The sequence below is a fragment of the Bactrocera latifrons genome, unplaced genomic scaffold (genome assembly GCF_001853355.1).
Source record: "Bactrocera latifrons isolate USDA-ARS-PBARC rearing strain unplaced genomic scaffold, ASM185335v1 scaffold_224, whole genome shotgun sequence".
Classification (NCBI taxonomy): Eukaryota; Metazoa; Arthropoda; class Insecta; order Diptera; family Tephritidae; genus Bactrocera; species Bactrocera latifrons.
The window spans coordinates 286,836-305,929 of NW_017535786.1; the positions used below are offsets into that span (position 1 = coordinate 286,836).

At 37.5% G+C, this 19,094-nt stretch overlaps 1 protein-coding gene across 1 annotated transcript; it reads left to right on the forward strand.

Annotated features, from left to right (window-relative positions):
- Positions 1-3,546: 3,546 nt before the first annotated feature.
- On the forward strand, positions 3,547-5,367 carry LOC108968668 (metallothionein-4-like). The gene is made up of 2 exons (XM_018932827.1): positions 3,547-3,660; positions 5,104-5,367. The coding sequence occupies exons 1-2, from the start codon at positions 3,636-3,638 to the stop codon at positions 5,205-5,207; spliced, it is 129 nt and encodes a 42-aa protein (XP_018788372.1). The 5' UTR covers positions 3,547-3,635; the 3' UTR covers positions 5,208-5,367.
- Positions 5,368-19,094: the final 13,727 nt, after the last annotated feature.

Here is a 19,094-nt window from a genome sequence, read left to right on the forward strand (position 1 = left end):
AACTAGAAGCCTTACCAAAGGCAAAGAGATCACTAGATCTCTTGTTATCAGTTTCGGTCCAAAGGATTTTGCAACAGCGTATGCACCTATAATGGACCAGCGCTGGGCAAGCTTAGTCCATTATGTTAGTATTAAAAAACCAAACGATACAGTAGCACCGACCCGTTCCATTCTACTGATAGCGGYCCTAGGATGCCTTGCCCTTTTAGTTCATCAGCTTWACAATTTCTTGCGATTCCGCTGTGGTCTGGCMCCCATATAAGTCTTACGACAAAGGCACTGGAGTTAGGCAGTGCTTGACTAAACCTGAACGTACTGTTAATGAGTACAAGGCTAATATCGCCGCCCTGCTATCTGAATCACTTTTCTGAAGGAGGCTGCATTCCGGAGAGTTAATCTACTRCTACCTTAATAACGAATTCAACCTTTGCTTGGAAAATACTGTATTGGTTAGGAAGTCTGACGCTGGAGTTGAAAGAGAGCGCCTGACAGGTAACACCTCCTCCAACATTCCCCACAAGCCCACAACTACAACACCGTTATATGGGCAGAGAAGGAGCCGCCAGAGTTCGGTTGACGACTCCAAGATCCTAGTAATCCGGTATAAAGTCAAAGTGTGGAGGATTTTCGAGTGCTCAGGCACGTTTTCTTCTAAGAACCCAGAATCTCTCAGTCTGATAGCAACTTTCACATCCATACATTTTCCGACGATGACTATCCGAACTTTGGGCATGATGCCGTTAAACTCTCTCGAATTTCATTGCACGTATGGTCCTCCACCACATAAAGGCTCCATATTAAAATTAAGTGATTACCTTTCTATCATGAAAAATGAAATCTATAAAACTAAAAGGGACGTAGGCTGAAGTAGGTCAGAATCATACAGTGACTCCGTCGGGCAATCATTAGAAAGAGTGACGGTAATTTAAGTATGCGAATTCTCCTCGAAGGGTGTGGTAAAGCAGTGGGAGGTGGCTACAACCTACCAACTGGTAGTGAAAGTAGGCCTACTAAGAGAGGTGGAACCGTCAGCAACAGTAGAGGAATCTCGCAAAAAAATGCTTAACGGCAGCGAAAATATCAAATCAGATCATCGCTTAGCAAATGAAATATTTATATGCTACAGTGGAAAAAATGCTGGACATAAATCTGGATAGCATGCGAACACACTTATGTAGGCCAAGAGAATGCTGAGCGGTGGAGATGAATCTGCTAATACGACAGAGGACGCAGGATACGGAAGCGTTTGTTGACAATAAGCCACGGACAACAGCGGAACAGCTATAAACTTACAGGTTCCATTGAACTTGAGATGTTTGACCGTAGGAGAGGGGATGGAGATATCTCCCGTGATGAATGAAATCGGGTATGTATGGTTATATCTATAGTCTTCATGAAGATGGTTACGGGAATCCCGGGCCACCTCCCGGCTGCTAAAGTGCCCGATGGCAACGCGGCCTGCATCGCTTCGGAGACTTGCGAAAGAGGCGGTCAACTTCGCGAAATTATACCAAACACGTGCGAGAGACTGTGCTTTCATTAGATTATTGAGTGGAAATTTTGATTCCAAGGTTCCTAACTTAAAAAAGGAGTTATCACTCAATTTTTCTAATATTCATTATGTATTTAATAATCTTGTATGTATAACGGCTTAAAAAGTATTTACTTTTTACGGTTTGGTATGAATTAAAACGCCATTTTTCGCATTTCTTCATTTTTCTCACTTTGTCCACTTCGCCATGCTCCTAATTGTTTTGRCATTTGCACTCCTTACCGCAATTGTACTTTTCGAGGCAGTACATTGGCAATTATTGAATAAAGGTATTTAAAGATAAACTTATTTCTTTATTACAAAAAATAATTAGTTACATTAAGTCATTTCTAATTAAAAACAAAAATACTTACCATTCCCACAACTAGCACACAGCATTTTATTGTACTTTTAAAATACTTATATTTACTATAAATTGAATACAACGCTTTCCAACGCTACTTCTGATGCTGCCGAAGTTAATCTTACAACTTTGAAACAGCTGCCAATCAACATCTAATTTATACCACATCTGTTTTCATTCTCTCATGCGTTATTGTCTTTAGAAACTGAGTACGGCCCGAAGCAAATGTATGTATATACATATATCTCCCAAGTCATTCAAATTATACATTCAAAATCTCTACAAGTGCACATCTCACATCCCGGATGGTAATAAAGAGCTTTATAAGAGCCGATATTAAATTTGGACGATGGACATGGAACCGCCCATATTAAAGTGAAAACACATACCCCGGGGTCTACTGTAGCGATTCCAACCAAATTTAGCAGATATTATTACCCTGACAGTACTACAGCACAATGCGAAAATGGGCGAAAACAGACAAAAAAAATAGGTCTACTTCGCATATAACACAATTTTAAATTCCATATGAATACTTTCACTATGCAAATTTGGATTATTTCAAATCTGTAAGTTTTCAAACTCGGACCATAACTGTTCTAGCCCACAAATACAACATTTAGGTTGCTCCAGTAGAGATTCTTGAAACAAATCGAAAATATGTGTGAGAATTTCGGAGCAAATTATTTCCTAATACATAATAGTAAGTCTATRAGTCAAAAATGGGTTAAATCGAGTCAATATATTATTTAGCCCACATATCACTCATATAAAGTTTTTTTTTTTTATTTAGTTCTCAAATTGTAATATTTTACTTTCTAAAAAATACGATAAATTATGTAAATCGAGGCCAACACTTCTCAAAAATACTTATTAAGTAATCCCATTTATAATATTATATGTATACATAGTTTCATAAAAAAATTTGATCAAAGGAAGATGGAAAAATTTTATAAATTTCTGCAATTTCCCATCATAGATGAAATGCCGCTTGCAAACAAAATGTTTTATGTTACACAGCGTGCTGAAATTGAACTCAGTCTTAGAGCTGCGCTAGTAAATTGTAATTTAGTCACATAATTTTATCTATTCTTCATAACAGTGGCATATTCMCCGCTATATCAGCAAAACGTCACGTATTATCGCTTTTCAATAATATCATATGTATAACTGTTTACTTGCCTTATCATTTATCAGTGAATCCAAAAGTACCAACAACCACACGGCACCACAGAAACTGTAAACAATTTTCATTTCGCATAAAATACAAAGTTGAGTACAACAATTTCTTATCACCGGCAATTRGCGGAGTGCAAAAATAAATACTAACAGTAAAATATTACTTATGTACTATAGCTTTATTAGTATAATATTGGAGTATTCGCCGAAGCGTAGATGCACACGGCTAAATGAGCCAGCTAAGCAAATAASCGCTAAGGGGCTCGCTTGATAAACAAATTGTGCCAAATGTAACAGTAAAGTGCAAAAAAGTACAACGCTTAACTTGGGTGGAGAATGCAAAAATATTGCGCACTGCACGCTCCCAAGTGGCGCTGCTCACATATGGAAGTGCCAGTGCTTGCAATCGYTTTTATAAGTTTACACACGACGCATTTGTAAATGCAACTCTTATAAAAAGACCRATCGTTTGTAATTGGAAGTATAGTTTGAGAAAGTGAATCATAGAGACAACTTCGTCCAAATATATTTTACGAATTCTAAATATTTTACTATAGAAAAATGGGTTGTCCAGCGTGTTGTAAAGGTATGTGGAGAAAACAAGAATGAATATGTATATTTATCTTAGAATTTTAGTGTGCTCAATATTACATACATACTTACCAATATTGACAATTTTAAGAAATAAATTGTGAATAAGATATGGAGGTTAAAATGACACTACCATTAGAATGCTCAAAATATTATTGTAAAATTTTATTGTTCAATATTTATTCAATGCTCTATTTTAGGTGTAGYTGTAGAATTTTACATTTTCTTTTCAATATATTTTTTTAATTTTCTCGCGCAATATTTATATATTTACTTTTCTGCAATATTATTGCATAATTTAGCTGTTTACCATCTAATACTATGGATAGTATTAATTGAAGCATTACTAGAACTCTATTCGTAAAAATATATACCTTATTTAGAAACATGCCGAGTAGTCATCATCATTTTAATCAGTTACAAGACCTCTAAAGTAGTGAGATCTTCTCAGAAAATCCAAAAATCGATATTGATCAGTATCTACTCTAAGATTATGTATAAGGTGAGCTGATTCGATTCAAAAGCTAAGGAGTGCTTACGTTTTAGAGATATCAAAATTGGTACACATGTATAATTTATAGCAACTTGTTCAATGACTCACAACGGGAACAGCAATAGGRAACAAGATTTTACGTAGAAATTAAACAAATACTAAGTGAACTTTAAATAAAATGTGAACAGTTTACGAAAGAAGACCAGGAATATAAAAATTAATAAAATACTGATCAATAWTTTTGATGAAAACAAACAGTGTAAATAAACTATAAACATTTGACGATGGAAAAGCAGAAACACCAAAATTAAAAAATATATTGATCAATATTATTGACACTAAATTTTAAGCTGTTGTCTATAAAAAATATTTGCCAAGCCTACATTTGATCTACATCACCTCGAAATTCTGATATTTTTAGATCAATATTTTTCAAGACTTAACATGTCGCCATGGTGAGATTTAGCTAGGGGGATTTGACAAACTTTAACATTTTAAGCTTGTTTAGTTTATTGTGTGACAGTAAATATAAATATGAACATTTTAAAAAAAAAAATTCGATTTGCTCATAACAGATATTTTAAATTTATTGATCAATATTATTTTGCGTCTAATAATTATATTAGATTTTTAAGATTGAACTTAAAACTACTCTCTATATAAATTATTTTTTACTTTAAAACTACACATTTTATATTTATTGATCAATAATATTGAAGTTTTAACTTTAAACTGYTGTCTTTTTTAAATATTTTGTATTCTATATTTTCACTGTATTGCGCAATTTTATTTTTATTGATCAATATTATTGACGATTTATGGTAAATACAATGTATTTTAAGCGTAAATATTATACGATGAAGACATTTGCGTTAAGTAATTGTTTAAAAATGTATTTATAATAATTTTCCATATTAAAAATCAAATTTTTCTTTCATTCACCAGATTGCAAATGCACTGCAGCTAAGTGCGGAGATGGCTGCCCCTGCGATCAGCAATGCAAATGCAATTGCAAGAGCGGTGCCAAGGACAACTGCTGCAAGAAATAAATTCGTTAGACCAGCGAACTTTGAAAATAAATGTCAACCACTAATGGAAAATTGAATAATTGAGCTCTAAAATGGAGATGAATAAAGCAGAAACAACAACATTATAAAGTTTATAGTTTTCTTAGTACACTCGAAATAAACAAATGCCAATTTCAAATTATATGCACAGCTATAACCGGTTACGTAACACAGAAAGGAAGTAAAGAAATTTCCGCTTTTCGAAACCGAGAGCAGCGAGCATATTGAAAGAATCAGATACAGACTTCAAGTAAATATGCGCTATTGCAAATTTATTTACAWGTGCATGCTTATGCGCTTTAACAATTTATAGACCTGTAAATTTATTTAGATTGCTTTGCAGCGAACACACCCAATGTCACTACAATGCAAAGCGCCACAAATGCAGTTGATGTGATGGACGCACTCACKATTGCAGCGCTGTGGAGATGAGCTGGTGTGATTGTCGAGAGCGTCTTTGTCGCCAGTGCTGACGACAGAATTTCTTACAAACACACACACGCCTGCCTGTTAGCCACTACTGTGCCTCGCCAGCTTGCCTGGGCATAATAAAAATTGTCCATTGATTTATTTACGAGCTCAACGCCTGCAAAGTGTCCTTTGCAAGAAAGCTTTTGCAACGCTTTTATTTATTCATTTTAATATTTTCATCTTCGCTTCGTAAGCTTTGGATCGCCTGCGAACGGCAGTTCAACAGTCGGCATATGTGCCTTGCGTCCCCATATATTCGCTGCAGGCTGGCGTAGAAAATCTACTGCCTCTGTATATTCATGTTCTCATCCTTCTCTGTCGTAGTCGTTCCAGCCTGTGTTTGTGCCATTTATGTTACTATCTTTCGTTTGTTTGGCCTTTGCCGTTCTTCTATTGCCACTTGCTGTGTCACATACACTCAAGCTTGCATTTGCGTACAATCAAGCCGCATCACTTGGTATCTTCCTTCTGCATCACTCACTTACCATTAGCCTCTGCTTGGCCCCACACAGCGCCATCTGCTGTTTGTACTCAATCTAAAGCATTTGGTGTCTGTCAACTTCTTTTTCCTTTCGCTTCAGAGTTTTAAATGAAAATTTCATTTGAATATTTATGAAGGTTTATAGTGGCCGAGTGCAGCAACCCTTTGCTCTAAGCAGTTCGGGCAATGCAAAGGACAGCAAGTGGTTTGCAAATTGAAAAAGTGCGGTTAAAGTGTATAACACACTTAAAATGACTTAAGAAAATGTAGTTTTGGAAAATTGAAAGTAACTTTTATATACGAATATCAGTAATATTTACGATTAAACGATATACGCTAAATTTAAAGAAACAAAATCTGGGGAATTATATTAAAGAACTTTGAGGAACTCACTTAATATGACAGCCTTATCAAGGTGATTTCTGCGAACTTCAGAAAAACACTGATGTATCAATTAGTTTTAAAGGTTGGATTTATGAATTTTAATATAGGTTGAGCTATACTGCCCGGCAGTCATAACATACATAGATGTCTATATCCTTAATAATGACAGATGGAAGTTGAATTTAATTTGAGCTGAAGTACTCGTCATACAGCACCTCTWCGCTTCTCGCGAATTTTAAAAGCACCTTGATATCTAATTTTGATACTTCACCTAGTCYCTTGAACTGCGTGGCTCCTAGAAATTTAAGACGACTTCTGACCTGKCATTAAGTCAACAAACATCCTGCCATCTTAGCTTAGGCTTTTCCTTCAGCTTTCTTCTACATGATCAAGGCGATCCTGCAGGACCTTAAAGCATTCCAGCACGCCCTGATCCGTCTCTACGTTTTTTCAGAAATTCTATTGTATATCATTTTTAGCGACTTCCATCTTTCCTGTACTATTTTCGTAGACAGACGGACGKCATTTTTGGCAATCTTATCAGCTCTTTAGTTTCCAGGAATTACTTTGTGACCTAGAACTCTGTAAATGTATATACATCTACTGCCTTTCTGTTTCTAAGGGCAGTTTCTGAAGTAATGAGATGTGAGATTACTGCCGTAATTGCCGCTTGGTTATCGACGTTTAAATTTATCCTCTTTATGTTGGTTTCTACGTTGTTAGCAATATCAGTCGATTTCTTGATCGCAAAGAATTACGTCTGGAAGACACGGAAAGCTTGAGAGTTCGCTTGAGATCCAGCTTCAAGTAATAARTTCGGGATCCCATTAACCATTTTGATCCGTCTCCTCCGTCTCCATCCACCTACTTTTAGCTGGAATCCCCTTTCAATCCCAAATAAAGCGTGAGGCTATGTGGTCTATTTTATCTACCAATCTCCTGCTTATTTAGTTGTGTCCGGAAGTCCTTGTGAACAATTCACCTAAAGACGCCAATGCTGCAGCAGATTTTGCTCCAGAGCTCTCAACAGGTTGAATAACCTTGACTACTCTCTTGCTAGTCATCTGTTTAGAGAAAGTCCTCATTTCATCGATATTTTTTATAGAGTACTACCAAATACTAGAAGCACTTTCAAGTATTTAATTTTAGATTGATTTATTATTTCAATAGTAAAATTTAATTTTTACTAAATTCTACTCCAAATTAAAAAATTTAAACAAAAAATTTAAAGTTTAGAAATCTTTAAATTCTATCCAGTTTTTTTGTGAAGAAACCAAAACAACAACAAAACCTAGAAGCATCGAAATTCGTACAACAATGGTGTGGGTACAATGCAACAGAAATGTGAACAGCGAGTAATTTTCATTGTCACGTGGCAGTAATTACCGGTGTAGATAGCACACATCCAAAGTGACTCGCCTCCGCGCACACGCACCTATGCACACTTAATTCAGACATATGTATGTATGTGCAAAAGCGAACAAATGCAAAATTTGAAACATGGAAAAACAGAAGCACAGCGTGAGTGCGCTAAATGCGCCCTTATGTCSGCCCAGGTAGAGCTTGCACTGTCAATGAACAGCTATACATGTTTTACATACATACTAACTATATGTGAATACAATGGCGCAAGGCTGTTCGGATGGGTTGACTGTGCTGTCGGGCACAATTTCAGTTCATTGATTTTTAACGCGTCGCCATTATTCACGCAAAGTGCGCCGCATAGTTATAGTGACAGGAAGGTAGTTTTGGTTTGGGAATGATATTTTAAAATAGTTCGCTTGCTTTCTAGAAAAAGTAGCTGAACAAGCAAGTTACATTTGAAATATAACAATATTATTATCCTTGATTTTTCCTGCTCAGGGGCAGCCAGGAACACAATTCCTGTAAGCTGCCCATCCAGCTCTTTCAAGAGTTGCTGGAAGCAATGGTCTGTGAAAGAACGCGAATGGTCTTGGAACACTAGCAACACAGRGTATACCGCGAAATTACTTTGGGTTAGTACTGATAGAGAACAGAACCTTCTAGACCCTCCTAAGATCCCACCTTCAAATAATTAGTAAAATGGATACGGCAGAATTCAGAATATGCGCAGATGATGATGAGGCTCCATAACATTTCCTTTGTGAATACCCTGCTTTCACCCGGTTGAGATGAGATATTTTCCACTGATCCCAATACTCCAACTAAAGAGACATTGAGCAGCTGGGGTGGAAAAATATCAGGTATTTTACTGAATAAGACTGATTTATTGGATAAGACTTAATTTGCAAACAACTCAACATTAAAAAGATGTTTAGAATTTTTTCACAGCCAACTTCGCCGCTTTTCTGCTTTCTTAAACTTGAATATAATTTTTGTTTGGTGCCTGATGGAATATGGAAGTTCGGAAACATCATTTTCGATCTATTTTCCTATTTCCTTTACTATCAAAATGGTTAAAATTTAGTTTAAGCAAGGCGAAGATGATGTTGTGAGGTCGGAGAAGATTATTGGACCGACCAGCAATTTCGGCTTTGAAGATGCACCTCGATGTTGCGTCCTGGAAGAACTCGTGAAGCCGCTGTCGATAAAATATAGTCTGAAACGTCTGGGCTTAATTTCGAAACTTGACATATGGGTTCATAAAATTTGGTTTGTCTGATTACCGACCATCGAAGGAGTGGACCACTTTTGAAGCACATTGTTACGAAAAGTGGGTTGTTATCAAAAWTGTATGTGTAAGAGATTATGAGGAGAATAAACCAGCTCAAAATTCTTCGAAAGCCGATGGTAACCAAAAAAGGTAAAACGGTTAAAGGTTAGGATTAATCCTGAAATGTATTGTGCTCAGCTGGACCGATTGAGTGTTACACTCAAACATATGAGACTAAATCAATAGAAAAGGTGAACTGTTCTGACSTGTGTGGCATCTCATAGAAGTTTGATGACTCGCSAAAAGCTTTTCCATCTTGAATGGGATTTGTTACTACACCCGTCATATTCTGAAGACTTGGCACCTTCGGACTGTTACTTGTTGCGGTCTCTGTAAAATTTATTGTTAAAGGTTCTCTCTTACCACAAATCAGGGCGTCAAAAACCACGTGGACCTGCAAGGATGAAAAATTATATGAGCGTGCAATCAAACCCTTGCCGGAAAGATGGTAAAAGCTTTTAGATCAAATTGGGAAATATATAATTTCATAAAATGTTCGACACATTGAAAAAATAAAATTTTCATTCACAATTTCCTTACTCCTGATTATATGGACGATGCTGTGCATAGAGTTTTTTATATACCAGAACTAATACACATATGAAGGCATTCACTAAAGCTATGCCACTAAAGCTATGCATAGGCGCACGAATACGCATTGCCGCTAGCATGTGGCATGCAACAACATCAACACTTATTGACCATTACAGTTGTTGCTATTTGGGTTGTTGTTATATCATGAAAGTGTGACATAGCTGATTTGTTGTTTTACAAATGTCTGTCGACCCATAGAGCACACAAATGAATACATATGTATATGGATATGTGTTGTGTGGCATGCAACGCGCAGTGGGTTCATGCAAACAAACGCCAGCAAGTCGACTTGTCATTATAAAATGTGATCTTCATCCCACGACAGACGCTTAACAATCTAGTTATTTTTGTTGCTGAATGCAAACGTTTGTTGTTGTTGTTTTTGCTATTGTTGTAATTGCTTTTGTTACCACCTTAACATTTTCAGATAATAACTGTATAGATGCTGTGCGCCTCGCGCTTACGTGCACATAGAGCTACGCTGTCAACGCTGGCGGAAGCCGCAGGAAGGCGGACATCCGTTCGACAGCGGGTGCCAATGATACAATAGCAACAACAATAACTAACCAACAACAACAGCAACAATTACTAACAAAGTTTTATCGCGTCCATGCAATCGCACAATAACCTCCCTCTCACTCGTCCCGCTCAGCGCTCCAACGCCGCCACAATCACCAACTTCACCACAAAGCTGCCGATATTCAAATTGTGGCCTGCTAGCCGCGCACAAGCTTATGTGTGTATTGGCACGTGTATATGTATGTGAATAGGTGTGTATAGCGAGTATATTGAGTTGAGGTGAAAGGACTTCACTTTCGCGCCACAATCGAATTGTGGTTACCAATGCCCGCATTTGCGCATAATACGCACAATTGCACGCGCATACAACAATACATTAAATTTTGTTGTTGTTGTCTGTGCGTTCGCGTTGGTTCACGCCGTGGCAGTACGTTAAGTGACAAAATTGTTATTTTCACTTGCGGCCAATAGCGGACATATGAATATTTACTCGCGCAAATGTCACATAAAAAAATTTGCMTACACCTTTACTTGTACGAGGGCTGCGCGACAAGTGCTGCTGGCTACATTTGGAATCTCGAATTGGCGCCAAACAACGAAAAGAAAAAAGGACTGGCTCACTGTTGTAAAACAAAAAACGCATAAGCAGTGTCTACTCTTCAYAAATAAAGAASAAAAAGAAGAAGAGATCGGTGATTCAATTATGGTTTTTGGAGGAGAAAAAAGACATACTTCGAAGCTATATAAGATGACTCTTTACTTCGGTGGCGAAAGTGAACATTCGCTGAGACGAAAACCATTACCACAGAAAATAATGAAATCTTATKGACAGACTGTCGATTGAAGGTACAAGAGATAGTTCAAATAGAAGGTTTTTCTTTAAAATATTTTCCATGAGAAAGCCTTAGTTCACTCTCAATCTTGAGATCACTTCACAACAATGTTTGACGCTCTCTTTTAACACTCCTAAGGCACATTCCGGAAAATCTTATGTATCGCTTTTTGACCGTCGACGAAGCATGTGCCCATTGCTACAAACCAAAGACCAAGGAACGATTGATCAATAAACTTCGCCTGAAGAACTTATTCCGAAGTAGGCTAAGACTGTCCTAGTTGTAGGAAAGGCGAGCTCCACCGTTTTCTGGGGCTCGTAAGTTATAATCTATGGTATGTATTCATTCTCCCAACCAAATTCGTAGAATTGGACTACTGTCTCATCTATAAAAATCCCAAAAGTGAAAAAGTCACTCACCGAGATGAAGTTTACTCCAAAGCAGAGATTATCGTATTGTTTCGTTTYCATTGGGGCGTTTTTTACGAGGCGGGTTCCAAACCCAGCGGACATTCCTGAAGAGTGATTGTTCGCCTCCTCACTTTATCTCGTCTTCAAATGGATATTCTTTGGCTACCAAGAGCATACTTGGTGGAAGACCGGAAGTCTTAAACTGCTTGAGTCATATGTAAAAAAATCGTTTCTAGCCACTTCCAAGTGAATTGCAATCAAACAACTTTCCTCACTTGCGTGAAATTCTTCATAAGGCTCTCTATCCTCGTGAAGAACCATGTCAGCTTCGAACTCCAACGCAGAATAACTCTTGCCAACAAGTGCTACTTCGGACTGAGTAGCCAATTGAGAAATAAAGCCCTCTCTCGAAAGGTTCTGCGGAAGATTTATGGTCCTTTGCGTATTGGCAACAGCGAATATCTCATTCGATGGAACTATGATCTGTAAGACATAGTTCAGCGAATTAAAAGACAGCGGCTACGCTAGCTAAGTCAATGGACGAAAACACTCCAGCTCTGACAGTATTYGACACAGAGGGGAGCAGAGGGAGACCGCCATTCCATTGGAAATCCCAGGTGGGAGGACCTGGCTTCACTTGAAATACCCGACTGGCGCGCTGTTGTTAACTCGGCTATAATCGCGTAAGCGGTGTCTACGCCAATAAAGAAGAGAAGGAATGGCTTACTTTTCAGATCTTCAGAAAACATACATCGATGAGAGTATAAATGTATAGAGCTGAATAATAATATATGTCAGAGCAAATAATTTTTTCCAAGATTTTAGTTTTTATTTTTAAAACTTGATACTTATCAGACCATCCTAGTCCATACTCAAGCACTCGAAATGAATAAATATATGCAGGCGAAAAAAAAAAATGTGATTTAATGCATTTTTGATTATACATTACCGGCAGTGGGGGAGTAGACCTCGAGCATTGCGCTCCAGACAGGAAACACATTTTTCCGAGTGGAATATTTATTTAAAATAAATAAGCGTGAAATTCAACAAATTTCAATTGCTGGAATATACGTGCGAGTCGGGTAAATTTTTAACATTTAAACACAGCTTTAAAGTGTGCACTTAGTTCTTTAACATTTTTCTCTCAGCACTCACTTATCCTTTCGARCTATGCGTCATTCATTTGTGTCATTCAGTTTCTTTATTTTCCTTTCATTTCGTTCGAAGTGTCACTGACAAGCGGGTTTCTGCATTTGATAGATGATTGAATGGATGAATGAGTAAACTTTTTAACCTTCAGTAATGTTACCGGAATAATACAAAGTCGTTCGTTGGCCTTGTATGCCGCAGAGCGCTCGACGGGATATATTGATTATCCGTTTACAGTGAATTAAATAAAATACATAATTTGCTAGATAGTTATAGGCAGTCTTTAAAATAATCATTRAATTCCAGGTTTTTACATCAAAAAGTAAAACCTAAAATAGTAGAAAACTGATCTTAGTTAAAAATAAAAATTTTAATCGAAATCTTAAAGAGAGTTGATTTTTTTTTTAATTTAACTATGAGGAGTAGAAATAGTAATGAATTGAATTAATCTTTAACAACGAGACCTATTATCTATTGTGCCTTCGCCTCTATAATATATGGTCACAAAGACCCAGAACTCTGATAAATTTCAGGAACTTGCTGGACGCAATAGAGGCTATGTGATCCCTGTCTAGACAGATGGATTCAACGGGCTTGTACCTGCTTCTACAAATTGGCCAATCTCGAATCAGGTGTTTTAGAGTATCCGATTCCATATCGCTAAACCGGCAATTTGCACAAGAGGAGTTGCCTATATTGGACTGGTGTTTCTTGAGCCTGCAAGGCTCAGTATAGAGAGCGGAATTTATCTTGGGGGAGGTTGGTCATAGCTTTCAACCTTGTTAAGTCGTAACCTCCCAATAGGAGTTTGGCAAGGCGTATTCGTTTCGCCCCCGCACTCATATCAGTAAAACAGGTGTACACATTGCAAACTGATAAGCGATTCAGTCTTCTTATATACTCTTCCACTAATAGCAGTTTTATCTAATCGCTTTCAGTACCACTTGACTATCGCTGAGTACAGTGATACACTGATTACGATAGTCGCGTTAGAGATTAATTTCTGTTCACTGACTTATAGTAAAGACTTCTGCTTGAAAGATACTGATATGCAGTCCCGCAATGCGTAGAATGTCGAATTTGGAATCCCTCCACTCCGCCTTACTACCRAAAGTAGCTTTAAATTGCTATGTAAAGTTTACCCTCTACGTAACGCTGTCTCTTCGAAGAAGGGTCGGTGGCCTTCATTTCCTTTCATAAGCTCCGTCTGGAACAAGGAAAGCGTTCTATACCAAAAGAGGTTTCAGACGACTCCCTATCGCAGAGCAGGTACGATCGTCTATAAAAGTGGATGATATGGATATCATTGGCATCAACATCCGCGACGTTAATTCTGATTTCACCAGATTAAATAAGGCCGCAAAGCAAATTGGTCTGGTAGTTAACGAGGACAAGGCAAAATATTTCCTGTCATCAAACAAGTAATCATACCACTCGCGAGTTGRCTAGCATGTCACTGTAGGCAGTCATAACTTCSGAGTCGTAGATAATTTCATCTACCTTGGGACCAACATTATGCAGCCCAACAACGTCAGCCTCGAAATCCAACGCAGAATTACTCTTGCAACAAGTGCTATTTCGGACTGAGTAGGGAATTGGAAAGTAAAGTCCTATCTTGACGAACAAAGGACAAACTCTACAAGTCAGTTATCAACTCCATCCTGCTATACGGTTCAGAGGCAAGGACGATGACAGCAACTGATGAGTCGGCGTTTCTTTAATCAAAAGGTTACAAATTCTGACATTCGTACATAAAAATTATAAGAATTTTTCTCAGATGTGGCAACAGGCTTTAATTGAACTTTAAAGAGCTCGTTTAATGAAAATTTCAGCAATATTTACAATCTCCTTTCACAACYTGACAGAAGCCCACTTATGGCCTATTACATTAGCAATTCGTATTACCGCAATACGCATTTTAGAAACCTAAAATAACTGCTTATTTATGAGAATTGCAATACAACACACCACAAGGGGTCACAATGTAATGGAAGCATAGTGTGCCTAACCCGCTTCCCCGACAAATGCCAACACACTAAGGAGAGGTCACAATTAGAAATTAAAGGTTAAAATTACCAACTACAAGACCATAAACTTATTAAAATACACACATGAGTAAAGCGACTGCACACAAACACACACGTACATTTATGTGAAAGGCAAAAGTTGATTACCGAAGGAGATGAGCCAAGGATTGTGGCGAGCGGCGCATATGAAATAGCCATAGATGAAGCAAACTGGGAAGAGCAAATTTCTTTGTGCTAGTGTTAGCGTAGGTATTCGTACATACCGCTAATATTTGTGTACGTGCGCTTATGCGCTTACGGTGTAACACGAAAATGGCTGGTATGTGGGCGGTCGATTCGAATATGTTGCTAGTTTGCTGGACTACTCACAACATTTGCTAACGGGTATTTTCAGATAAGTATRTGTTATGCATGTTGTTGCTTGTGTKATATGCAAGTGGCATACGAAATGAGCCCACAAGGTGTCGTAAAGCAATCAACAAACGAGCCAAAGATTGCCATTGCGGTTACATTTCGCATATATAATTATGGGTTAAGGCGCACTCAAGTTGACTAGATAATGGTACCGTGCACGCCCATTTCATGCTGGAGTACAACTACACACATGCAACACGCATACATGGTACTTATGTTTATAGTTAAGGATGTCTGAGCATCACGTTAACGAATCAAAGTTGTTCRAGCTCGAGTCAATTTCAACAACTTTTGGCATCAAATAGCCGAAAAAATTGTTTGACCAGGCTAAAAGTGGAAACGAAAGAGCGTARCATGCGCCAAAATGGTAATTAAGTGCTAAATAAACAACAACAATTAGACGAGTAAATAAAAAAAAGTCTATAAAAAAAAAATTACTCCACAGAATTTCATTCAAAGCCAAGCACACTTGCTCAACAACTATGGGTGGRTACTCGGTTCCATCACCACCTCTTCTTCGCTCTTACGATACATCTAAGCTGTCTATAGCTGCATCAAACATTGTTTCCGATGGTAAACAAGCATTTTACTCATCTTTACTACTTGCCACACTGGTACATATGAGTACATATCGCCCTTATAGTCACTCCAACCACTCAACAGGACATAATGTTAGACCATGATAAATGAATTGAGGCTGCTTAATTACTCCCCAAACTGTCGTATAGGCATTTTCAATGTTATGTGCCACTGGACCGCACTCAACCGTTGCAAAGTGAATCGAAGTCTGTTCAGCTACGAACTTGTRTACACATATGTATGTATGTAGTAAGTTGCTATTTATGTACATATGTACATAACTACTTCTGCTTGTAATGGTCTACAACATGCCAAAAACCAGCTACTCGGGCCGGTCTCTTGTGACTTCGCTTTGTCCCGTTGCACCTTAATATTGGTTGCCCATTACCGCCATTGGAATGACCAAAAGGTTTTCACAAGCATTTCTTGTATCGGTCAGTTGTATTTGTTCACCACAGCACATAGTATTAAGGTAGTGACGCGACGTTAGTTCTGATTTCACCAGACTGAATGAGGAAGCAAAGCAAATGGGTGTGGTAGTTAACGAGGACAAGGCGAAATATTTCCTGTCATCAAACAAGCAATCATCCCACTCGCGACTTGGCTACCATGTCACTGTTGGCAATCATAACTTCGGAGTCGTAGATAATTTATTACGATTTACGGCATTTACAAGACATTAACAATAAATACAAATACAAAACATGTTCTTACGTATAATTAACAAAATATACAAGTAAAGTTTTAAAATTTTTAACAACATCTGTTATAGAAAGTTTCCCTTTCTATATTGTATTTCACATTTCCAAAAAATCAGAAGAACTGAAATAATTGTAAAGTCTTCCCTGAGACTCAAATTGAAAACGGGCAGTATTACGCTTTTTAACAACAAAATCATTCGCCATGGATAGAAAACTTGTAAGAGCCAAACTCGAATGTGAACGCATTGTAAGACCCTCCTAACTAAGCGAGCTTTTGGCGAGTCACTATGGATGTTCAAATCCATTGCTTTTTGGCCGCATTTATTTACTTCTGAGCAAATGCTTACCTTAGACAGTTCAATTGTTGACAGCACAGGTCTGTATGCAAAGTTTGGCAGCGGGGAAGCTGATGAGCTGATGATATAGCCAATTCCAACAAATACATACAAAAAAATCATCGGCGTCAATCCTGACTTGACCGCTATTCGACCTCTATCTCGTACCGTTTTCACATACTATTCATAACCAATAACCATACCTTTCAGAAATGTATCATCTCTGTTGCGATTCGAGCTGTAACCAGCCATATTTAARTGATTCCAAACGATTTATTTTGTGCAATATTTGGGTCCTGGACAATCGAAAYTGTCCTTCAAATTGTCATTATTGTATGGGTATTTTCGACATTGAAATTTTGATTTTTATACTTGGTTTATTGCTAAAGACAAATCACTTCATACAATGGTCTAATGGTGTTAAATCATAATCTCTTAGAGGTCATGTACCGTCACAATTTCTTAAAATATTCGAATCTCCAAACTTTTCCCGCAATAATTCAGTTGTTGCATGTACTGTGTGGCACGTAGCTCAGTCTTGTTGGAAACAGATGTTRTCAAGATCAATTATATATAATTAATCTTGCAATTATAATAATTAATCTTGCAATTGTGGCCATAAAAAGTTGKTTATCAGCGATCTATACCTCTCTCCACTGATGGTGTAACTAGTTTACTTTCGAAAGAAAGGGCGAAAYTGTGATTATACCAGTCCAACCACCACACCAAACTGYCAACTTAGGTGAATTTAATGGTTATTCTGAAAAATTTGTGGATTTTCTTCGCACTAGAATCGAAATTATTTGCTTATTTATCGCACCACTCAGATAAAAGTGAGCGTAATTTTCTTAAAAAATCTTTATCATTTTCGTGCTTGCATTGGTCCAATAGCTATAATTGTTAACTGAGAACAATTTTATACCAATACGAGCCCAAATCCTTTCTCAAAACCAAGAAAAAAAACCAGGTTGAGATTTGAGACAGTCACAATTCTTGAGAACGTCTTGAAATCGACTTAATGCGGTCTTCAGCAATATTTTCATTCCTTCAAGCGGTTATTTGTGTTATTGACAATTGAACATTATGTAGAGAAAATATACACCCATAATTTTTTATAATTCGATGAATCGAATAGCGATCACATTCGGACGATTATTACGAATAAATTGGCAGAAGCGAACGAAAAGGTCGTCAGTCAATTTGTGCGGAACAAACCGTGCACACACCTTTCATAAGCCCAAATGTGCATTCAAAATGCGATGAATCGATGTTTTGGAGATGTCCAATTCCATTYCCATGAATTTTAATGATGATTTCGGTTGATTTTTGATGAATTCACTCACAGTTTCGATGGAATTTCCGGTGAGCACGAACTTTGATTGGCCCACATATTGATCGTCATTTATGTCCTCACGACCACTTTGAAAACTTTGAAACCACTCGTGAACTCTGCTACGGGATAGGCAATCATCGCCATAAACTTATTTCATGAATTGAAATGTTTCGGTAAAAGTTTTACCAATTTTAAAACAAAATTTAATGTCGGCTCTTTGTTCGAAGCTCATTTTCGCACTGATAACACAAACATATTGACACTTAAAACGCAATAACTTCACTTCCAATCGATCAAATATCATGAAACTCATTGGACAATCGATAAAGATGGCAGATTCTAACGCACCAGTCGACATATAGATGGCGCTACCAGGGGCGCTAGATTCAAAAATTCCTGTGTGTTCGAAACCTTGTACAACAGCATATGCTGGTGCAAATTGAAGACATCAACTGACAGATACACAACCATCTCCGGGTACTATAGTAAAAAGTTTTAGATCTAGTAAGCTGGTCTCCTCTCAAAGTTACGATGTGTTTTGACCCCTTTGGTCAGGCAGATGTCRTACGGTTCGTACGTATCATTCTCATACAATACTCACTACTAACAACACGTAAAGGTGCAAAACTCTCTACCACAATATTTCTGTCAACCCAACGGTTCATTTGTATCGCCCACCTTTCTATCTATACTATATATATTAAGTCGATAATTATGACGCACTTGAGTGCCAGTTTTGTTCTAAGAATGAAAACCTTACATCTCTCTTGTATGTTTAGATATGCCTCGACATGTTGTTAGATTAACAATTCGTATTCAAATTGTTCTTAGAGTTCGTGAATATATGTATGAAGGGTTTCGTCTTATAGTTTTTTTACGTACCATTTATACCCTACCCAATCCTCACAGTTGATTCAGAGTATGTAGTATTAAAACTTGGCATT

Excerpts from the sequence above, each read along its gene's own strand:
- LOC108968668 (XM_018932827.1), top strand. The coding sequence starts at position 3,636 with ATGGGTTGTCCAGCGTGTTGTAAAG. Across the intron at positions 3,661-5,103 it reads TTGTCCAGCGTGTTGTAAAG|ATTGCAAATGCACTGCAGCT; the intron begins GTATGTGGAGAA and ends TTCATTCACCAG.